At 41.7% G+C, this 23,220-nt stretch overlaps 1 protein-coding gene across 1 annotated transcript; it reads left to right on the top strand.

The window, feature by feature from the left end:
* The first annotated feature begins 813 nt into the window (after positions 1-813).
* Positions 814-22,944, top strand: LOC147061739 (delta-type opioid receptor-like). The gene is made up of 6 exons (XM_085906714.1): positions 814-977; positions 6,279-6,540; positions 15,387-15,474; positions 15,950-16,132; positions 16,472-16,562; positions 21,331-22,944. The coding sequence occupies exons 2-6, from the start codon at positions 6,332-6,334 to the stop codon at positions 21,873-21,875; spliced, it is 1,116 nt and encodes a 371-aa protein (XP_085762840.1). The 5' UTR covers positions 814-977; positions 6,279-6,331; the 3' UTR covers positions 21,876-22,944.
* The last annotated feature ends 276 nt before the right edge of the window (positions 22,945-23,220 follow it).

Raw genomic sequence — 23,220 nt, 5'->3', positions numbered from 1 at the left:
GATGTTAAAGTGTGCAAGCTTTATGGAAATGTGTTGCAGAGATCCTATTCAAAAGGAGAGAATAGTTTGGAAGGAAATAGAGAGGACCAAAAGCAAGCAAGGAAGGACAGAGAAAAAAATGAAGGAAGGAAAATAATGACAATAAGATAAGTCAAACTAAATGAGGCAAATGGAATTAGACAAATGGATAGTGGAAAGCATACAGTATTCCTAGGTTCGGGGTTTGAATCCTGGTGTGGAGTGCAAGAAAGAAAGTAATGAGGACAGAATGGAAGAAAAGAACAAGGAGACAAGGAAGAAGGGAAGAAAGGAATCTAGGAAATTAAAAAGGAGACAATTTGAAGATTGAAAAAAAATAAATAGGAAAAAGAACAGTCGTCTTGTTGAGGATGGGAATGAATTAAAATTAAGATTTGAATAAAATCATGACTATAATTTGATACAAACTAGTCCATTTAGCTGTAACTAAATATCTTTTTAATTACACGTTTTAAGCATGTGCTTTTTCCCAAGTGTTGGAGAGCATGAAGTGGAGCTGCAGATGTTGCGCTTCCATTGATCTGTCAGTGTCGGTGGGGGGGGTGAGCATCTTTATACTCCCCTCCTCCCTCGGTCTGCCAAACGGAGTACCCCCCCCCCACACACACACACACACACACACATCGCTCCGACCCCACACACCCCTCTCCACCGACCTCCTCCCCAAGCCCGTTTGCCACCCGGCTGATGCGGAATGCTCCGCGCGGAGAGGTAAAGCCATTCGTCCCTCCCTCCTTCCTCCCTCCCACCCCCTCCCCTCCAACCACACCGGACCAACTGCATTTTGGACCACCTTAGTCCTTTCCACTTCTTGTTCTTCATCTTCTTCTTCTATTCCCCGGTGCAGGAGGCTGCGGAGTGAAACAGGAGCGAGTGGAAGGCATCAGGACGCTGCAGTCAAGCGACAACAACTTGCGGCGTAGCTGCAGAAAGAAAAGGTAGGACCGTGACCAAGAACGGGATTTAGACCGAACTGGGCTTCACCAAATGCAGACTTAGCCCGCTGCGACAGAGTGAGTGGGTCATTGCGGCGAGGTTTTGAAGACATCTGCAATGGCTTGTGTCAACACGCCGCGCAGATGGTGCGTTCAGTGTGCAAAAATGCGGCTGCAGTTTGTAACGTGGTGCGTAAGTGACAGGTTGCACGCGACAGGGCTGAGATATGTTGCCTTCAATTGCAAACCCCCTGTCTGTCTGTTTGTCTGTCTGTCTGTCTGTCGCTGGCCGAAGTGACTTCTTCCACTCGAGTTGCGTGATGCATTGTGGGTCTTTTGCTGTGATTTATTGACTCCAGTTGTTGATGTTGACAGTTTGCGCTTCATCTGCATGGCGGAAAAACCAAAGACGTTTCTGGTGTGGTGGGGCTCACGAGATGGAAAAAAATGTGAAGGAAAATGCTGACAGGTTTTTATTTGGTTTAATGGCATGATGTTTGCAATCTGGGGAGGTCATGCGTGAAGTTGATTTTCTAATATTGAGACTAAAAACATCAACTAGGTGTTTTATTACTGTTTGGTTGTTTTTCAAGAGTTCACAGCTGGATAGGTCATTCCTTCCCTTCAAACATGTTGCTTTATTGATGCGCTGGCCAACGTCAACAAACAGGCCAAAAGTATTATTCTGGCGCGCAACTTTCAATGGATCGTTGAACCAGCAAATAAATTTACCTTGGCTTGTGAATGTTAAGCATTGTGTATTTCCTCGCACGAGTACTTACTTTTTTTTTTTTTTTTTTTGCTTAAAAAAAAGACACTTAAACAAAAAATTGGTACTTTCATTCCAGGTCAGTACATGCACACCAAATTGAATCTAAACCCCAAATTGTCAAGTAGACACTTTTGAATATAGATTCTAAACCTGGAACCGGAATCCCACCATTTTCCGAGCTTGTATTAGTAACTGTGAGCTACAGCAAGCTAGCTCCTCTGAGGTAGAAACAGAAGTTGCGAGTGGGCACATTTGTGTGAATGTGTGTGTGCATGTTCTTTGTCATCAATGTCATCACTCCGGGGTAGTAATGATGCATTCAAGAATGTGGGAAGTCAGATTTAGCCCACTCTGATTTTCTCAGATGCGACCTTAAAGCGTTGTAAACAACAAAGATGGCTGATTCCCATAGCTTGTTTCTTGTTCTTGTTTATCACAATACATTTTGACCTCAAGTAGAACTTCTTCATAATGTCCTAAATGTATATAAATAAACAGACAATCAGACGGAAACTCCACGGGGTCACCATTGTCGAGTGACATCACATTGTAGTCGGTCCGAGAACTGGGGGTCCTTTTTTTCTCTGACTTTGCAACTCTGGGCTTCTCAATTCGTTCTGGTGTCCTTTTCGTAAATGGCAGTCGGAAAAGTCCAACTTCCCACTTTCCTTGAATGCAGCATAAGAACTACTTATGGAACCAAAACTATTTGGATGAGTCTACTCTACATCTTCTATTTTTCACGAAATGTGTATATGTCAGCGCGACCTGTTTGCACCCAGTCACACCCAATCAGGAATACACTTTGCATTTCTTCATAAAACCGGAGTGGCTCTTTGTAATGTTAATAATGCAACAAGTACACCTGATTGGAACCAAGAGATTGGCTTTGTTTTGCTTCATGTTGTCATCGAAGAGAAGGACGCCTTATATGGACACACACTTTGGACTGTGAAATGAATGCATATTCATCAAAGCGCAGACACACACACACACGCACACACACACACACACACACACACACACACACACACACACACACACACACACACGCACACACACACACACTTGCAGAGATTGAACCTGGAAAACAAAACACACTCAGACAGATTTATTGACGTACTGAGCATGTGCTGTATTTATCAGTCAGATACAGCCTGTCCTTCATGGCCACACGTTCATTCAGGGAAGGTCAACTGCTTTTGATGATTTTTTATTTTTTTGGGGATGAAATTTCTCCTCCCTGTTATTGTGTGTGGTATATTTCCAGTGAGTCCAGCGTGAATATGACTTACAGTGATGAAAACGAATTGTAGGTGATTCTTCTTGACATGCAGTGAAAACAAACTGGGTGGTCTTGTTTGTGAATATTCTCACTCTGGGTGGTCACTAGAGGGAATACATAAACCATACAACAAAGGTAAAATACACGCATAACGTGCATCTTTTTGTTGTTTTGTGAAGCTCCTGTTTATTTCTCGAAGTGACCTGCAGCTTGAAGGGTTGATGTTTCCTCAATAGAGGAGCCCGTACATGAAGTTGTTAATGTTATTGAGTAAGCTTTTTAAGTGTACAAGGAAAGTTGAGAAACTCAGCTTAGGAGGTGCAGAGCCAAGATTTAAAGCTGGAACCTCTCAAGTAAGAGGCCAATGTTCAAACCCCTATTGTTGATTGAATTCCAAATCATAAAATCACTCGACTGTTTGAATTTTGTGACAACGCCGTATATACTGTAAGCAAAGTAAACATGAGAAAGACGAGCGAAGCACTCGTACTGCTATTAATCGACTGTGTGGTAAAACTGTGAGGTGTTGGAACATGATCGAGGCTGCTTGAAATGCTTCCACGCCGCTGCACAACTTGGTTTACACTGTCCTGGATGTCCTGCAACACCCACAGAGTGGTGGAACATTTCCAAACAAGAGCTTTGCTTTGAGTTAACAAGAGGGCAGAATCTTCTTGATGTCCACTCCTGTCACTTTTTATAATTTCACTAATTAACCTGACAGGACAACTTGACATTTTTTTCATCTTCGTTAGGTTTCATGGATGAGTAAACCCTGGATTGGGCCACTCGCTAATTGCAGGGCAAGTACAGTAAGTCACAAAAGCGGTTGTAGACCTCACTTTAAAAATAAGTCATTGTATAACTTGTATTACAGCATAATTCCTGCCCCCTCATCTTATCTCAAAACATACCAATTAATGTCAAAACCGCTGGCAGCAGTGCACATGCGAAAATGTCCAAATTGGACCCAATTACCTATTTTCTCTTTCCCCGTGACTCGATTCTTTTCATAGAGCTCAGGTGTGAAATGGGAACAGTGTTGCATTTTGTGTTCACGCTCTTATTCTTTCATATCAGTCATTGGAATTTCAGTATGGCAAAGAAAGTCTCTGGATTGGAAAAAAAAAATAATCGCTGCTGTACATATTGCTAATACCCTAGGACTGAGTTGCAACGGAGTGGCTGAGACCAGACAGACAGAAAGATGGAGTCATCAAATATTTACAAAAATGTGAGGGGTGTAGTTATTTTGGTGAGACATGCAAACTCCACATTAGAGGCGCTGAGCCGACATTCGCTCTCTGGACTGTGAGGCAGATGTGCTACGTACGTACTGCGGACTGTAATAAAAGCTCTCAGTAAAGAAGGAAACCTTGGCATTTTTATAGGCTTGTCATACCCATCCAGTCCCAATCTCTCTTCGGCACAACTCTTTAAGAGGCGAAGGATGTATATTTTACCGAGTACGTTTGCAAATATGTCTACTGTAGAGATTGCCATGCGTTCTATAATGACATATATTAGGATGGACATTTCACAAAACTTCCAAATTAGAAATCAATTAACCACATTAGAGGTTTTTAATGTGATGAGGGACTCCCATTTCAGCGGCATTGTCTATGATTAAGTCTATTATTCTACCCTTTGTGTTTTTTGTTCATTGATGACTCCAGAGTACAAAAACAAATCATACAGAAAGAGAGATTATTTTATCTGATTAGTAGTCTCCCTAAAAATAAAAAAAAGTATTTCATACGCAGTCGCACAAAGAAGACAACTTTGTCAGAGGGGAATTAAAAAAAAGAAAAAAAATACGAAAACAGTCTCGTCAGGCCTGCAATTGGCAACGTAACACACATGCTTACTATCTTGCTGGCTTCCCCTCAACAGCGTACATCAATTAGTTTCAAATGTGAGGCTTCTTCTTACACAAGATCTGTAATGAGCACCTGTCATCATAAAATGAACATGTTGCGTTGTACTAATGCGCCCTATTTTTTTCCACCCTGCAGTGTCTGAATGTGAATTGGGTATCAGTACGGCGGGATGCGGGGAAAAAAGGGTGGAGGCAATCTAGCGCATATATAGCTTACATGTATTGAGGCTGGCGGTAACAGCGGGGATGCTGCAGCCTCAGAGTTACTGTTTCAATGAATATTCATGACTGATGAGAGGCAGAGCGCAGGAGTCGCTTTCGTGGTGACAATTTGAGGTGTTGTTGCAGCAGCTGATGCAAGAAAGCAAGCGCTGCATATTAGACATTAATGTTTCTTCACATCCGACTGTCTAATATTAATGAGGTAATATTCAACAAGGTCTTGGAGTAGAGATCACAGCTATTTCTAGATCTTATGTCGTTGTTCAAGCTAGTTAAATAGCTGAAGCTTTGTGGAATATCCTTTCACGTCCAGTTATATATTTTTTTTACTTTTCACTTCCCCCATCAGCGAATTAAGAAATTATTTGTGTGTCCTTACGGCCTTTGTGTGTGACTATTTGTTTTTTCGGACTATCGCTCCCTAAAGTTGATGGTCATTTTCTATTAGCATGTCAATAGGTTTTCACATTGACTTTAGCATTAGCGATGACAATGTTTTGAACGTCACAGGCTTGCTGCATATCGCATTCAGGGTACTTTCACAGAATCAGGAACTAGCAAATACACCTTGCTGCTCGGCACATGAACACTTTTTCTTTGATTATAATGTTTTTAAGGGTGCAAAAAAACAGATGCAAATTTGGAATAATTGTAGGTGAATTTATTCTGAATATTAAAATTCCTTTACATTCCAGTCAGTCATATGTTGATGAGATTGACGCTTTTCCGTCACCTCATTGTCTTGTCAATTTGATTTGATTGCTTTCAAACTGTGAGTGAGAAGACCAAGTCCTTGACCATCGTCATTTTAACATGGGTGTAAATAATGAAGAGGAGTCATACATATGCAGTGAAAGAATGGTAAACCGTTGCCGCTTTAAAAGTTATTAGAGGATGTTTCAAAACGTTACGATAAAATGTACTCAATGTACTTCGAGGTCACCAAGTGTCTTCATGATAAAATGTACACTGAATGTACTTCAATGTCACCAAATGACAAACCACATATAAACAAGCTTGAATAATTCACATTGAAATGTTTCGAGCTTGTCAGAGATCAATTAGAAATGTTTTCATCGGATAGCCCAGTATGTTTTGTTTGTATCAACAGAGAGAGACTTAAAGTGTTCTTTGTGTCCTTCTCAGGTCAGATTGCATAATTAGCCGGCGTATCCTAGCCCCCTTGGCCTCGCCCGGACATGGACTTCCCCGACGAACTCCTTCTGGCCGAGCTGAGTCACCTGCAGCTGTACAACGACTCGTTCTTCCAGAACAACTTCAGCAGCGCCTACAATGAGACCGACGCCCTGCTGCCGACGGGAGTGAGGGTCACCATCGTGGTGGTCTACATGATCGTTTGTGTCATCGGCCTGGTGGGGAACTTCCTGGTCATGTACGTCATTATAAGGTAAGAGGAACTCTCTGTTGAACCGAGTGTCCGAAGTTGTAAAACAGAGAAGCATCTTCTGTGCAGTGACAGTATAAATTAAACACATTCTGGAACGGTGAGATCAGTGTGGTGAGATCGAAGGTGACTGGTGATTTGAGTGGCCTGTTTAAAACAATATTTTGGTCTCATGCGATTGAAACCTTCTCACACTAAAAGCTATTTAGTAACTACGTTTCCTGCAAATGTACGACCCACATCGGTGATATGAATCAACTTCACAGTAGTTCAGAATGATGTGCTTTCACATTTGAGTATCAACACGACAGCTAACGTGACAATTAATCGAGAGACATGTCTTTTTTTCTACAATCCAAAACAATTCTAATGTGTGCTTTTGGAATATTCCACTTGAAATTGCTCTGTTTTTGTGTTGTATGGGATATTGGCATGATGAATGGGGGTGGGGGGGCATTGAGGCGAGCAAGCCAGCACAAGCCAAAGTCCAGAAAAAGGCGAATAGAAAAAAGCTGCAACATTTTCCTTGCGGAGGACACACTTCAACACCATCGTGCAACTTCTCAATTCATCATACACATCGGCAAGCAGAGCAGACAGTTTTCTGGGTGTGCTGTCCAACGTTGTAAACTCAATGTTGTGCACATTGGCACTCATGACTCGTTTAATCAAACAAATCGTAGCGTTTAAATACAGCGGTTAGCACTTCTACACCTGTGCCATCTGTTCGAATGAGCCAACATGCAATTTTCGAACCTGCTATGTGGTACCGTAGTAAATAAAGCCCAAAGTGTTGTCATGACAACAGTGACATAGGAAACTGTGAAGAAACTGTCTAGTGATAAGTTTATAAATAGCACTTTCAAATAGACTGTTTTTATTTTGTAGTGGCATCTGTCTACTACTAGCCTTCTAATTAGTTCTTACTCATGACCTCAGATTGTCTCTCGTTTTGTTATAGCAGCATGAGATTTACGTAATGTCGACCAAAAACACTCAGAGGCGTGTCACGATGACTCGGCCGTGATGGAGGGGAGGCGGTAACAGTGGGAGGCAGGAAAAAAAGTGAAAGGCTGATTCATTTTCATAGAAGGACTCAGAGAGGCCTTGGAATGCCAACAAAGATGATGTCATCCCTTGATGAATCCATGAAATCCACATTTTGTATGGGACACAATCACACACACCATAATGAAGAATTCCTGAAGGGTTTCCTGTATTCATCCGATCGGTCTTCGGTTTGATCCTTCCTCGTCTTCTCAAGTCGCATCTCGTATCTATCATTTTGTTGCCATTGTGAGTAGGCTCATGCATTACAATAATCCAGTCAGCCAGCATATGAATCCATGAGTCTTGTCAGTCGCATAAATATGGATTGCTCAAATGTTCTTTATCAATGATCTCATGTTGTCACGACAGCAGCTTAAACTTGACCTTCTAACTGCAGATGTTCCTTTGCAGTGGAGTAGGGTGCTTTGGCCCCATCTTGTGGTGTTGCAGAAAGGGTCGATAAGACCGTTTGTCTTGTGATAAATTCCATAATTGATTAGTCCAGATTGAAACGACACAAATAGTTTGTCAACGGTAAACTGCAAAAAGGTTCATAATTGAACTGTTGATTAGACTCAGAGAGTATGTCAGCACATTTTGTGATCGTTGAGCTCTAAGTGACTCATTCCTAGTTACTTTATCTTTTTGTTTCCATGATGCCAGCTCAAATTGAATTATAACAAAGGGATGGTTTACAGAACATTTTTTTTTTAAATGAAGTTTATAACCTATAAAATGATTGCTTTAGCTAATATGTTTTTGATGACTCCGATGAAAATCTTGGGAACAGGTCTGTCAGACCGGAAATGCAACGCAACCGGTGGGTGTTCAAATCAGCGGCGAATTTTTGTGCATTTCATGAGGAAGTGAGATAAAGTGAAACCTAATAACCAAGATGGTATTTGTTTCTTGTGTCCACTGCAAGCCGTATGATTGCGCTCAGCTGTCAGGCAGTGGAAAAAAAAAACATTTTGAAGCCTCTCACAACAACAACAAGGGCTACGAGCAGGCACTCTGACAAGCATCCGTTTTCTCTTGCACTCTTCCCAAAAGAAGTTGCATCTCAGAGAAGAGCATAATCAAAGCGAAGCAAGCAGTGAGCTGTCCTAAGGCTGAAGCTCAAGTTGAAGCCTCTCTGAGCACCCTTCAAGGACTCCTCCATGTTTCCATGACAACCCATGCTTAGAGTTTCAACAAGATACTGTCATGATTTTGGCGTCTGATTTGGCCCACATGCAGGACACACTCAGTGGTCAGAAGCGAATTTTAAGTGTTTATTGAAAGATGATGAATTAGTAGAACTGAAGATCCGGGACAGGAGTAACAGAACTGGTCCTTCAAAAGGTGGAGAGAGTGAAGTACCACCAGGGAGGAAATGGGTTCTGCCGGAAGGTAAGCAGGGTAGATGCAGGAGATGGAAGACAGCAAGCTCCTTAAAAGCTCCACCTTAATGAGCTTCAATTGGAAACAACGCTAGGTCCTCAACCACCCTGCTCACAGACGCCATCTGTGAAAAAGAAGGAGAAAACCCGACAGATACATAGTTGGACTTTATCAGACCTCAGCCTCACTCTGACGATCCTCTCCAAACTGCAAAAAAGGCATTAAAACTATGACAATTTACAGTGCTTGATCTGAGCAATGTTTTCTTGCTGCAAAAAAACTTCATTTTAATTGGGCTGGAATGATTTTACTTGCTGCATTTAGTTTTCAGGCGGTCTTTGGCGCACTAAGAACAAAGGAAAGCCGACCGAACATGATTGGTGCAGCGAAACCTTCCCTTTTGTTTATTTCTTCCATCCCTTATTATCTGATTTTACTCTTTCATCCTCGAGGCCCTCCTCATCTTCTCATAGCTATGAGTGTCTGCTAATGATCGCTGTCGACTCACGGCACAAAGCGACATTCACTTGCATTAGGAAACTTATCAGCCATGCGTAGCTCATTTGCATGTTTTCTAATGATCGTGGAAAAAAAAGCCTGGTTCAGAAAACAAGGTGCGACAAATGAGATTCCTTCTTGTAAATTTTATTCTTATGACACTGAAATGGTGGCCTTGATCAATGAGGCATGAACGTCTTTTTTTTATACCTTCTCTATTCTAGCTCAAGCTGATGTTTACATTGTGTATGTGAATGGCAAGACACTTAACGCATTGAGAAAAAAAAGAAACATATCGATGTTCCGTTCAACTCTGTTTTTATTTGCTTGTATACGATGTCATGACAACACTGCCACAGGCTGCTGACCAGGCAAAGGTTTACCCCAACCCCTAACCAAAGTCAACTAGTCTAGGCTCAAGCTTACCTTAATGAGGACAAGCGATTTGCTAAATCAATGGCGAGATATAATGTCGTCGAGTTTGACCCTGAACATCATAATGGTGACAAAACTTTGTGAAGCATGGAAATAAATGAGACTGATGAGCAGCATGATCATCTTTCCACTGTAAGGGCATTTTTTTTCTTTAAGGTTTATTATATTACAACATAGAGCAATTTAACTTTCATTTGAGTTTGCAAACCCACATTTAACCCTTGCCAAAATCATCAGTTAGCATCTGTACAGTAGTTGCCATAAAAATTCCAAATTGTTCTCTCATTTATAAGTTAACTAGCAACATTGAAGGAAACTGGCGGGGTATTTTGGACATATCTAAATTTGCCACAACCCCAAAAAAGATGTGATTGTTTCAGGTAAGGCACACAATTTATTCTCACTGGTAGCAGATGCTGAGCTTGGTTGGGCACATGGAAATACACACATCAGGCGATGTGTGCAGCCAAGCCTTCTCTGGGTTATTTTTTTTTTAGCCAGTTCCTCTAATGAGAGACTCAGGTGGTGAAAGGACAGGAATAAGACAATGTTTTTCCAAGTAATTTTGGCGATGATGCTGCTGCTTCCTTCCAAACTAAAACGACAGACTGTCCCGATCAAGAGCGTCATATATGCTTGGCACACAGGGGAGCCAATGCTGATGGTGATGGAGGAGGAGATGGTCGAGTGGATCCCGACAAGTCTTTGGTCAGGAAATCCAGGAATCGCTTGGGTTCTTTTCGTCTGCTGGGGATGCACTGAGGACTGTGTGGGTGGTGTTGTTAGCATCCTCAAGGCCAAGGAAGGACTTATTGAGGACATCTGGATTCTTTGAGCATAAGCGTTTGAGCTCCGTTCTTACTTCTTGTACCCTGAAGGGAGCATCCCTAGCATTCAACAGTGCTCTCATCTCTGCTCGGATGGTAGGGAACTAATGGTGTCGTGAAGCTCTCTTTGCCCTTCTCTTAATGTTAGCGTTAGCATGAGCTCTGGAAACTGTGAACACTGCTAGGGTAAAAAGCAGTGAATCTGCAAGGCAAGTAGTGTGGCTGGTATTTAACGGTCCAATGCTCAATTTCCTCAGAGCAATTGCTCCATTTAAGTCCATCAACCTTTCTCGCTACAAACTCCACCGCTTCATTTCTTCCCCAAACGGGCATCAGAGCTGGCTCAAAACAGCTTTATTCCCTCGATTTCAAAGGATGAGTCAGACATATTGTTTCGGTCAAACAAAGCACGGAACAAATCTCGCTGGAACTGTGCCCCAACCTCAGGCGGAGTAAGTCCATTTTATTGTCCAGTGAGTGAACGTTGGTCAAGAAGAGTGATGGTATCAGTGCCTCGCTAATCATCCGGCAGCTTTTGATGTCGACCATCTCAGTACTTTTCAACATAGATGCATCTTTCTCTCAATTAGTTGTGGTTCATTGACCTGGCATTAAAATCGAATTCAAAGTCATTGTAAAGGGACTTAATCCCGTCACCTCAAGAAGCTGCACCACGGGGACACCCCCATTTTTGAATGACATAAGATAATTGGTCATTTTCCACTGAGGGGCAAAAATTGAAGGTGCCTGTAAAGTGAAGGAACACTAAGGGGCGTTTGATCATGCAAGTGTTGGCAGATGAGCTCCTGCTATAGCCGATTATGTTTCAGGAGTGTTAGATAAATGTGACCAGTTCCTTTCAGAAATTGCAACGGCAACCCTAATGAAGAGGACAAGAGTAGTTTTAATCCTGGTGCACATTCTTCGGTGAGTTTGTTGTAGCAGATCAAGTCCTAAAAATACTATACTCGGTCGTTCACATCCAAAATGGCACCCAATTGCCAATATTAACGGATGTTCTAAGCCATGTGACAAACAGCACACACCTCGGCCGATAATGGCCTTCAAGTCAGGTTTCCTTCGGCTGAATGTGTAAAATGTGTGCGCTGAACAAGAACCGCATTGGAGGTGAGCTAAGAGCCAAAATTTATTTTACCGCCGGAGGATGAGGAGAGGTAAGGTGTGATGTTGTGCTTTAATTGCCACTATCCCGTGACACAAAGGTCACATGTTCAGTCACATCGGCTCTTTTCTCTCTTTGATGGTCCAACAAACTCCCATGGATGCTCCCCATGGGGCTGCTCTAATTCTTGTGCAGCTCGACAAAGAAATGGGCTGCTGGTGGGTGACAAACATCTTGGCTCTTGCCTCCCAGGGAGAAGAAAGCTGTTAAATGATCGCAGTGTGTGTAACATGTTAGCCCCAAGACAGCCGTCGAGTATCGTCAGGCCACTTCACTCTCGCCACTCTTTTCCATTTGGTGGAGATTTGAGCAGTGCTAAAAAGTCTGTCAAATTATTATTCATTTATTTATTTTTATGTAGACATGTGCCTAGTTGTCTTTCTCCCAGTCAACGATAGCCATCTTTGTCATATACCGTAATTTCTGGACGATAAACTGCTCGTTTTTGCACAAGCTTTGGGCTCTGCGGCTTATCTGTGGATTTTCATGATTTTTAGGATATTTTAAACTAAGTTGTTTTGGTAAATGTGGACACTTCATTTGAAACCCAGGATTTATAGTATATATAGAAGAAAAACTGATCGTGCGGCTCATATGCAGGTGCAGTCTATAGTCCAGAAATTACGGTATTCACAATTCTGAATTATATTTGTGCGCTGATGCAGTTGGGGAGGAAAGTGCTTTGTCTTTCTATGTGTGCACATAGGCAGCCATGCGAGGTACCCGCCATCTCATCAGAGATTAGGGGCTCAGTGTCATGTTCAAGGACACTTGGAGATGGGGATTGGAGGAGCACTCTTGCACCTTAACACTTTGTGTGTGTGTGTAGGTGTGTGTGTGTGTAGAAACATTGAAAATAATTTGACTAAGATCAGTCTTTGAGCATTAAACCGATGTTGTTAATTATGTGACCAGTTGAATGACATGTTGATGTAGGTTAGCACGTTGCCTTTCGAGACTGTAAATGAAAACGAGCCGGTGCATATCTAATAGGCACCCATCCCACCTTTGATATAAAGTGTGCAGTAGCTATCGCCACGCCAGTAATGAATAAAACTGCATGTCCATAAATAATGTCACCGTAATCCAAAACCATTTGAAAGATTTAAATTGTAAATGTAAGTTTATAGTCGAACCAGATGCCTCAATATTTGTGTGACTCAATACTGATCATTTTTTAACCTTCAACACATAATGTTTTTGTAGTTAATTTAAAGTTTCATAAAGATTAAATTAATCAAGTGTGCATTTCATAATGCACACTATTCAAGTCGACATGGGTTGAGAAGTCCCCTGATGTTGATGTTGGCATTTGGTACTGTGTGCTTGTGTGTGTTTGAAGCCTCCATAAATACATGACCGAGGCTTTGTTAGTCTTGACATCAGTGCGTCACAAAAAAACTGTCCATCTGATCATGTGAATGGTTTACTGAGACTCTTGAAGGAGAGTGTTGATTTGGTGTTATCAAGGGGGGTTGTGATAACTTCGCACAAGCGAGCGCTCACTGAATTGGGTTTGTGGCTGTCATCAAAAGGACACCATATGAAAGGTCTTTAAGGTCTTTACGAGCTGTGTAAAAAGAGTGCGGAGGTAATCCGTAATAAGAAAGGAAATGGTTTATTGGAAAGGATTAAGAAGAAGCAAAAACCTATTGGTAATACGTTATATACGTAGATGACACCTTCCTTGGTTTCGGTAATTCAGAAGAATCAAGAAATCATTTAGGTTGTATGACAGCCCTTAGTTGTCCATAAATTTGAATTGTTCATTTTAAGGATTGCGCACGGCTTGAATGCTGGTTTTCCGTCAGAATTCGTTCAAGGTCGCAAACAGTCACTAGACATTTGCCAACAGTGCTAATAGTCCTCAATGGTTTTCTTTTGTCCGATTTTTCTTTTCTGACACGAACATTTTTTTGCAACTGTTTAGGAACCCTAATAAAATAACATCACTTATATGAGCAAACACTTGTAGCTCAGTGAGATACGGGCTATAGCAAAACCATTTGGACAGTTGTGTGCTATGCATTTGTTAAGATCCATACATCCATTTTATATTTGTTAAGATGTCCTTGGTCATTGACTCCTGCGTTTGGCCTCTTAGAATCCTGAAACGGCAAACTCAGTTCATTACGTTTTCTTTTCATACAATACAGTACATTTTTTTTCATGTAGCGCAGGAGCTGTAACAAAGTGTTATATATATTTCAATGGGGGCAACCACAAAGGCAGTGAAAAGAGTTAATTCAACCACAAATGAAGTATTAATATTAGAATATATATATAATATAACAATAATATAACAATAACAACAAAGTCACCTTTATATAGTGTGACCAAATAATCTATGTTAAAGAATCTCCGTTTGCAATTGTTAGATTAGAAGAAAACAAAGCAATCATCTTTAATTCCCCTAATGCAGTGCTGTGTTTAAAATGAAAGCCCAAAAAAGTTGAGAGCCTCTGACAGTATATTTCCTGTTCATGCAGTGACAAGCCAACACAGCGCTGACTGCGGCGTGTGAATAATTCAAAGTGATGATGAATATTTGAAAGTGAACAGCACGGCGGATGAAAGAGTCATCAGATTAGAGATTCCCTTCATCCTGGTTCCTCCTTCCAACTTTAATGGAGAGAAGAGGAAACACGAGATTAGGCGAGAAGATTGACTCGGCAAGGTGCAAATGAGGAACTTGTGGTTGAGGAAAGTTTCGATCCCAATTGGACAAGGGATGGTGCAGTGAATTTACAAGCGCAGCAGCAGTTGCAAAACTACTTTTAAGATCTTGTCCCTAATTATTTGCTTGAAAGTGCATTTTTTATGACCAAAAACCCACAGGCAATGATGAATTGTTCCAATGAATTTTCTTTATTGTTCTTCGTGGTAAATTTTGAGAGCCACAGTGCTCTCATGTCCTGACTGACCCTTTGAGTTGAAATCTGGCTTTGAAGCTTGCTGATGTCTCGTGCCAAGTGCAAATAGGGACTTGAGTCCCAATCTAATTTGTTTGGTGGTTGATTCATTACTCAGTATGATTACGCAATCAATCAAAGAACTATATAACTAATCACTTTAATAAATCATAAATTTAGCCTTGATGGAGAAAATGATTTGAATGAGATTGGCCTACTTCAAACAACTTTCTTTGTATATGACTTGTCTGTTATGTTTTAGGGTTTTGGGGATATGAACAAAACCCCTCCAGTAGTTACTGTTGGAATGCTTCTCCCATCACTCATGTTAATACCACTTGAAAAGGGCCAAGTCGGTGCAGTGATACCAGGACCTGCTGGTTCAGAGTGATGCTTGAAATGAATTCCAAAGCTGCAAGGTCTGATTAAAGTGCCCCCGTTCCCCCACTACAAACAGCAGACAGCGCACCTTTGCGAATTTTAATTCCACGTCAACATCATCCATCTATTTGTCATGTAGATGACTAAAGCAGTTTATGTCTGCCTGTGTTATGTCTATAGGTACACGAAGATGAAGACGGCTACCAACATCTACATCTTCAATCTGGCTCTGGCTGACTCTTTATTCCTTGCCACTTTACCATTCCAGGTGAACTAATGATCAAAATCGACAATTTAATACTTCAAGCTGTTTCATGTCACTCCCTGACTTGCAACAACAATTAGAAACCCAATTTGTGTCATTTATTTAGCGCCGTTGTTGTGCTCAAATCGACGAATATTTCAACACATGTAGACAAACAATACACCACTGCTCATGGGTGTATTATTATATATATAAATTTATATTTATATTTATATTTATATTTATTCTTCTGCCCAGTTATGTGTGCAATCTTGCTAACAACAACAATCAGTGATGTAATTTTTTTTTGCCTGGGGTCATCAAGGTCAAATAATTGTTTATATATTTAATGAATGTGCAAATGAAGTCTAATCAGCGTAAGAATCAAAACAGTGCAAGAGAAAGGTGAAGTGCCTTCACGCTCCACTCAACTGAATCAACGCTTGAGTGTAGATGGGACCTCCACATCCTCATGGCTTTAATTTGGGAATGTTTCCAGGGTACCGACGTGTTTCTGGGCTTCTGGCCGTTTGGCAACGCCTTGTGCAAGGCGGTCGTATCCATCGACTATTACAACATGTTCACTAGCACCTTCACGCTGACAGTGATGAGCATGGACAGGTACGTGGCGGTCTGCCACCCCGTCAAAGCTCTGGACATGAGGACACCTCACAAGGCCAAGGTAAAATGTCTGCTTGGCATATCAACAAAATTGTGATGAAGCACTTTGCTCTTCTTTCCTCGTTGTGCCCCAGTTTGGCTATGCATAAAAAGAATAATCTAGTACTAAACTTCGATCCGGCATCAAAGAATCAAGCCTCAACGCATTGTATTATTATTATTTTTTTTTTAATCTGAGTATGACTTATTTTTGCTGTCAGCGCTCTCTCTCGGGAGCACAACACCATCACTCCCGTTCAGACAATCTAGCGTGGGCGTTTTCCATTGACTTATCAGGCAATTATAATTGAGCCCTCTGTCTAGCTCCTTTGCAAACTAATTACGTGCCATTTTTGGTCAGGTGGTGAATATCTGTGTGTGGGTGTTGGCGTCAGCCTTTGGAGTTCCGGCCATGGTAATGGGCAACGTTGAGGAGGAGCAAGAACATAATAGTGAGTAACTAGCTCATTGCATTTACACAGAATCTTTTCCATGTGCACCACACATGTGAACTGTGATGTATTCATCTCGGATTAATATGCAAAACTGGCGAAACACTGCCACACAGCATTTATATTTCATTATCCATTAGCGACCAAAATTCATGGGAACAAAATGGCTCGAAGCTATCTTTCACCAGGACCCTGAGGGGCTGCAGTATGCGTGAACCTGTTTCCAAATGTGCTTGCGCTCGCTTTTTACAGCTTTTTATGGCATCGCATCTCACTAATGGGCTCGACACGTACAATTTATGAACAATCAAGTTATTTGCCAGCAAAATGTCTCGTCACGGTGGATGTTATGAATTCTCGCACTGTGGCATTTAAACAACATCTGGCACGATTCTTCTCATGTACAAAACTCTATTTTGGCTGTGCAGTTAATCACTGGATGGCATTGATTTACTTCCTGTAAGTGCAATAAGTAACATGTTCATTACAAGTGACATTTATTTGATAGAAGATTTTTGGGTAAAAGTGGAGTTAGATGCACTTGATGTGTCCATTGATTGGTCCACGCAGAACTGAATGGGTAACTTCCTCACATTACAAAGTGTGTTTCATTCTTAGTTCAATCATGCAATGCTAGTGGAGGTGGAATCAAATTTCCCCCACTTAAGTTTTAACATTGTCACTGATGATGCAATAGAGAATGAATATATGAATAAAACAAAAATCAGACACAGGCAATGCAAATGCAGCCTAGGAAGACAGTAGTAAATAGTAGTAAAAAAATAAATAATAATCAAGTATAATGATGAAAAGACTCAGATGAGCGCCATTGGTGAGTCATCATTTGCCACATAAACACACGTGTAATACGTTTCCACATGTGACACTTTCATCTGAGTCGGTTTATCTGTTCTTTGATTGCCTCTAAAAGGAGTTGTACAGTTCAATCATGTCAGCCGCAAAGGTTTTAGAGCCGCACCCCTACCTCCCTTGATGCGCCCGCCGCCGAACTCCATTTCATTTAATGAGATGTCTATTAGCGCAACGCACAATCACTCCACTCCAGTTAAACTTTACTGCCGCTGCTTCTCCTTTTCCACCGCCACGGCGAGACTCTTAAGAGAACATCATTGTGAACTTTGTACTTGATTTCTGCAAATATTTGTTTTGCTTTCATCACTTCCTGGATATTATTTGTAACCTTTCTATGCTGTGAACAAAGCTTATTTACATCCTCTATAAATTGCTACATGACTTAATACTGTACTAAATTGGGGGAGGTGCTAATTGATAAACACACACACACACACATGCTTTCATGATGAGCAATGCGCAAGTTAGCTTTTCCAGCTGAGTCCAGGAGTGCCTTTTTCAGTTAGGGGAATTTAACCTGTGGTTAAACAGCCACAAACCATTTTCCCAACCACATGGCCACCTTTGGCGTCTTCAGTGATGCATTTAAGTGTGTTTGAAAAGGCTTTAATGTTGATTCAAGATAGATTGTGTGTGTGTGTGTGTGTGTGTGTGTGTGTGTGTGTGTGTGTGTGTGTGTGTGTGTGTGTGTGTGTGTGTGTGTGTGTGTGTGTGCGCGCGTGTGCGTGGTGTTGATAATGCTATGCTGCCCTGCATGAAGCCCCATTTACCCAGAGGAGGTCCTGTTTTGCCAGCAGGCCCGCTGACAAAGTGGCTGGCTGCCCATAATTTGTGGTCGCGCCACCTGCCGAGCTATATTGTCTTTTTTAATAAATCATGTAACATTAATCCACATGCTTGACTTTTGTTTTACTGTCTTTTAGAAATTGTTTTTACTAGGTTAAGCTTTACTAAATCCTTTGTTTCACAACTTGGCATGCAAACAACATGACAAGCACAACACACTCAATGCTAGAAAAACTGTAGATGATAATAAGGAGGGGCTCAAGACAGAGCCCTGGGGGACATCAGAACTAATGGGAGAAGGATTGGAGTTGAAGAATTTTCTTTTGAAAATAGTGAGTGCGCCCAGACAGACTGAACCATTGAATGGGTGTGTGTATTCAAGAGAATGGTGCGAGAAATGGTATGAAAAGCTGCTGTCAGATCAATTCATTGAGTCTGTGATTTTGTGCACGTGTGCTAAATGAAACTTTTGTAGCCTCTAGATTATAATCATTAAACCGCATTTTGTTCTCGTTTACAAATGCAAAATGCCAATTTTACATGCAGCAAGTCAAGCGAGTAATAATTACAGTCAGAATCCTGTGGCTTCACCATACAGTGGCTGTTACCAGGGCAACGATAGCTCATCTAACTTTAAAAGGCACAATGCTTGTTACTATAGAAATCTGTGAATATTTATTGATTTATATGGTCCCTTGATGAATTTCTATTAATAATTAATTATGATTAATTCATCATAATTGTAATTTTGAGTCAAAATAGTCAAGAATCAATGAATGAATGAATACATTGTCTATTGATTAATTGCTGCGCTTCTAAATGCAGCTAAAACGTTTAAGTGCCTTCTTGAGACTCAGTGAAATGAATGTTGACCAGAGAATTTGTGGTTCTGCATCGATCCAGTTTCAGCCTGCAGCAATCTTGAGTGTTGTTATTAGTGGACTCTTGGAATTATTTTCTTTTGACCACATCATCTTTTATGTGCTCTCCTTCCACATTACATTTCTGCCTCGTTTCATTTTATCTTTATCTCCCTTTTCCCGCTGTCGCTACATTCTATCGTCACAATTTGTGCCCACAAAAGAGAAGCTTGGGCCAAAATGCACCCTTGCAACTATGGCAATGTAACACCGCCATTGGTGGACGAGATGGAGTGGAAGTGGACAATTAACATTTGAGAAGGTGAGACATTCAAAAAGAATGATCGCCACTAAAAGCTATCGAGTGAATGACCTTTTCTTCTGCTGGTATTAAACATCCTGCATTAAAAGCGGGTGTAGCTGATGATTAAAAACTAAATGATTAAATGAGAAAACTACACTGCACTTACTCATTATGTGCAGGGAATCCGTGTAAAAAAAAAAAATCTGTTTCAGCGGAAAAAACAGATTCGTAATATTCTCTATGAGAAAAAAATCCTGGAAAATTGAGAAAATACCCATAACTCAATTAAGTGGCTTGGCACCTGGGTGTCGGGGGTTGGGGGGCTGGGGGGGGACCATATTTCTTTGCCCCCGCACCCCCCCCCTCTAGCTCCGCCTGTGGTCTGTTCTACAAGCATTTTTTATTCGACTGGATTCTTGATCAACATAAGTAGTACACGAATCCATTTTTAAAAATGTATTTCTTGTTATCAGTTTGAGCACGTGCTCGCAGTTGCACATTATTGAAGTCAGTTCATCGACAGCTCAAAATTCTGTCGAATGCCGTAAAGGTAATGAGATGCGGCACATAGTGGAAGGAAGCACCGCTCAATGCCAAAGTGCGTTTACACAGCGCCGGCCACAAAAGGCTTGAATGTTTTGTGAAAAAAGTCAATCTGTTGTACGATATATATTTACATAACTGTCACATTTTGCATTCCTCTTCGATCCAGATGCAATCTTGATTCGGGTGACCTCCTTTTAGCTTTGGAGATTTGAGATAGTAGATAGTTAGTTACGCAGTTATTGATTTCACAGGTGACAAATGCCTCGGTTAAGGTCTGCTCTGTCTGCGTGTCACTCTTCAATTTCTCCTTATCAGTCTGTAGTCTCAGACACATTAGTCTCAGACTGCAGCCTCTAATTAAAAGCAATAAAGCGGGCGTCACGTCTTCTGTCACGCTCCCTCGACGCACACGTCATCTTTTTGTCTCGTCAAGTGCCATTACACATGCATATATTCTCATCCTTTTCTTTTGCCCTGCCTTTTAATATTAGCATAGCTTCCTAATCACAATGGGTTATTTGCATTTCACAATGTATGCAAATAACACCCACATTTTCTGCATGACAAAAAAGGTTTTGATTGTGTTTATGAGGCAATATTTGTTTCACAATCAATTGCATCAAAGCACACACTTGGAATGGTTCACCTCTAACACGGCTGCTCAAAAGTCTCCGGGTTTGAATCCTTCATTCAAAAAGCATAATTCTTTGAGAACTACTTTACATTGTTTTGCTCTTGGCCATTTTTGATTATTCTAGCTATTTCAGTTTTGGGTCCTTATCCTGAGAGCAATTTGTCGGACATTTTCTCTTGAGAATACCTTAACATCGACCGCAAAGCAGCCCCAGAACGCAACAGAGCTTCCTCGTAGTAGCATTTCCCAGTAGACAAAATGTTCTTCTCTTGGTATGCTTCGGTTTTTTTGGGGTCTGTGAATGATTTGTCGAAAGCTTCCAGTTTTATGTCTGTCTTTAGGGCATTCTCCCAGAAATGTTATGGCTTGTCAACATGCAGTTTGGCAAATACCAGTCTTGCTGGTTTGTTACTTATTTATTTATTTTATATTATATTTAATATCTTATATTATTACTATTAACTCCAAGCTTATACATCTTTTAATGAATGGCAGAAAGCGCATCAGTGACTGTTGCCCCCCTCTGAAGTGGGCTTTAGTATTTTTGACTCTCAAACAAGAACGCTGAACAGAATTTTGTTAAATTTCCATGTTGCTGTTATGGATTTTTTAGCAGTCAAAGTCGATAAAATAGAAATTGTCTTTGGGCTTTCTTTAAATATTTGAAGCGTCAAATAAGAGGTCATGTACATGCTGATTTTGAGTGAGTCATATGAATTTATGATCCCCCTCCCCCACATCTGTTTTCATCTTCCGTGGATCTAGGCGTCGAGTGTATCGTCGTCCTCCCTGAGCCGCGAAGTCACTGGGATCCCGTCTTTGGCACTTGCGTGTTCCTCTTCTCCTTCCTCATCCCCGTGGCCATCATCAGCATTTGCTACAGCCTGATGGTCAAGCGCCTTCGCAGCGTCCGTATCCTGTCGGGCTCGAAGGAGAAGGACCGCAACCTGCGACGCATCACCAGGATGGTTCTGGTGGTGGTGGCCGTGTTTGTGGTGTGTTGGACTCCCATCCAGATCATGGTCCTGGCCCAGTCGTTGGGCTTCAACCTGAGCAGCTTGTCCACCTTGGTCCTGATGCACTTCTGCATTGCTCTGGGCTACGTCAACAGTAGCCTCAACCCCGTTCTCTATGCCTTCCTGGATGAGAACTTCAAGCGCTGCTTCCGTGAGTTCTGTCAACCTTCGCCGTTCCGTCTGGACACCCAGCAATCGGGCCGCATGAGGAGCATCGCCCGGGAGGTGGCGGCCGCTTACAGCTGCAAGGCCGACGGCGGGGGACCCGGCGGTGGGACTCCCAATCCCGCGTGACTAGGCGTGGAGTTGCCCCTGGTGGGGGTGGATCCCCCCCAGAGGGGAGAGATGCCAGGGACGGGGAACTCCAACACAGAACTGACTCAGATCACAGCTCTCTAGCGGCGCGAGCCCCCCCACCCCCCAACTATACGACTGGCCTGGGGTGGGGGGGAGTCTGACGAGAATGATGGTACGGAAGGTAAAAGAATCTGAGAACTCCAGTTTGGCAGTTTTCTACGAGGAAAACGGGACGGGGTGGTAAAACCGAGAATGGAATTGACAGTCTGTCAGATAAACCCTAGATGGGGTTTATTTTTAAAAGCAATTCCCATGCCAACAAGACCCACTGATTGCGCGTCTCGTCATCCAGACAAAGACTGGATCTGTATGGAGAAGACGTTCAAACCACTAATTTGGTGCTTTTAAGAAGATTGTATATTGACAGAATTGCTTTGGGCTTGTGAAAGGAGGGATGAACCTGATGGTTTATTGTATCTTTTGAGGTCATTGTATCAGGCCATCGGGATGTATAAATTCCCTTTCCTTAATCATGAACGGGTCCACTAGATTCATGTGATCAAGCCTTAAACAGAGATTTTCAATTGGTGGTTGTGAATATGTGTGCATGTCATAAGATTTGACGTCTCGAGACCTGTGCTGGGTCGTATGAATGTGATTTTGCTTAGACGTTAAAGCAACTCCTATGCTGCATTCCAGAAAACTGGGAATTCCAAGGTTTCAGATATCCCTCGAGGAAAAGTGCAATGAAATGCTGATAGATAACCAAAGTGGGGGAATTGATTGAAATGTTATGTAAAAAGCTATGTAACCTCTTTGTTTGTTTTAATTGCTTCTACTTGATATTGTTATTAATAGCAACCTGTCCAGCACGGAATTTGGTGTTAAGATATGTTGCTATATTCTTTCTGCATGCGGTCATTTGGTAAAGTATATAGATATTAAAAAACAACATGTTACTCAGTTTTGTGCTCTCTGTTGTTGCCTTTTGGTCCGATTTAATTTTGGAATCCTTGTTTCTGCAATGCAGCATAAACCTGTACTAGCATAGCGCTTGTAATTGAACAATTGCTCACAATTTGGCTCTTTTTGTCACAAGAGCCATGAATGATCCAAGATCAGCATCCTCGCAGGTGCTTTGTGAATGGAGGTGCCGTGTTGCACTTCAACAGGTCAAGGGTCACTTTTGAGGGTTGGGGTCTCGTTGAAGGGGACAACCAGAGAAGGGGATCGCCATGCTCCGATCCCGTTCCAAGGGGACTAAGGGGCTCACTGTCACTCTTCTCAGTGTCTTAAAACTGACATCAACCCTGAAACAGAAACCACAAGGTGTCGTTGTGAT

This window comes from Syngnathus leptorhynchus, chromosome 1, assembly GCF_054491065.1.
Source record: "Syngnathus leptorhynchus isolate UIUO chromosome 1, UIUO_Slep, whole genome shotgun sequence".
In the NCBI taxonomy this organism is placed as follows: domain Eukaryota; kingdom Metazoa; phylum Chordata; class Actinopteri; order Syngnathiformes; family Syngnathidae; genus Syngnathus; species Syngnathus leptorhynchus.
The sequence above is the reverse complement of the archived record's forward strand: the minus strand, read 5'-3'. Positions and strand labels throughout refer to the sequence as shown.

Excerpts from the sequence above, each read along its gene's own strand:
- LOC147061739 (XM_085906714.1), top strand. The coding sequence starts at position 6,332 with ATGGACTTCCCCGACGAACTCCTTCTGGCCGAGCTGAGTCACCTGCAG. Across the intron at positions 6,541-15,386 it reads GTCATGTACGTCATTATAAG|GTACACGAAGATGAAGACGG; the intron begins GTAAGAGGAACT and ends TTATGTCTATAG. Across the intron at positions 16,563-21,330 it reads GGAGGAGCAAGAACATAATA|GCGTCGAGTGTATCGTCGTC; the intron begins GTGAGTAACTAG and ends CCGTGGATCTAG.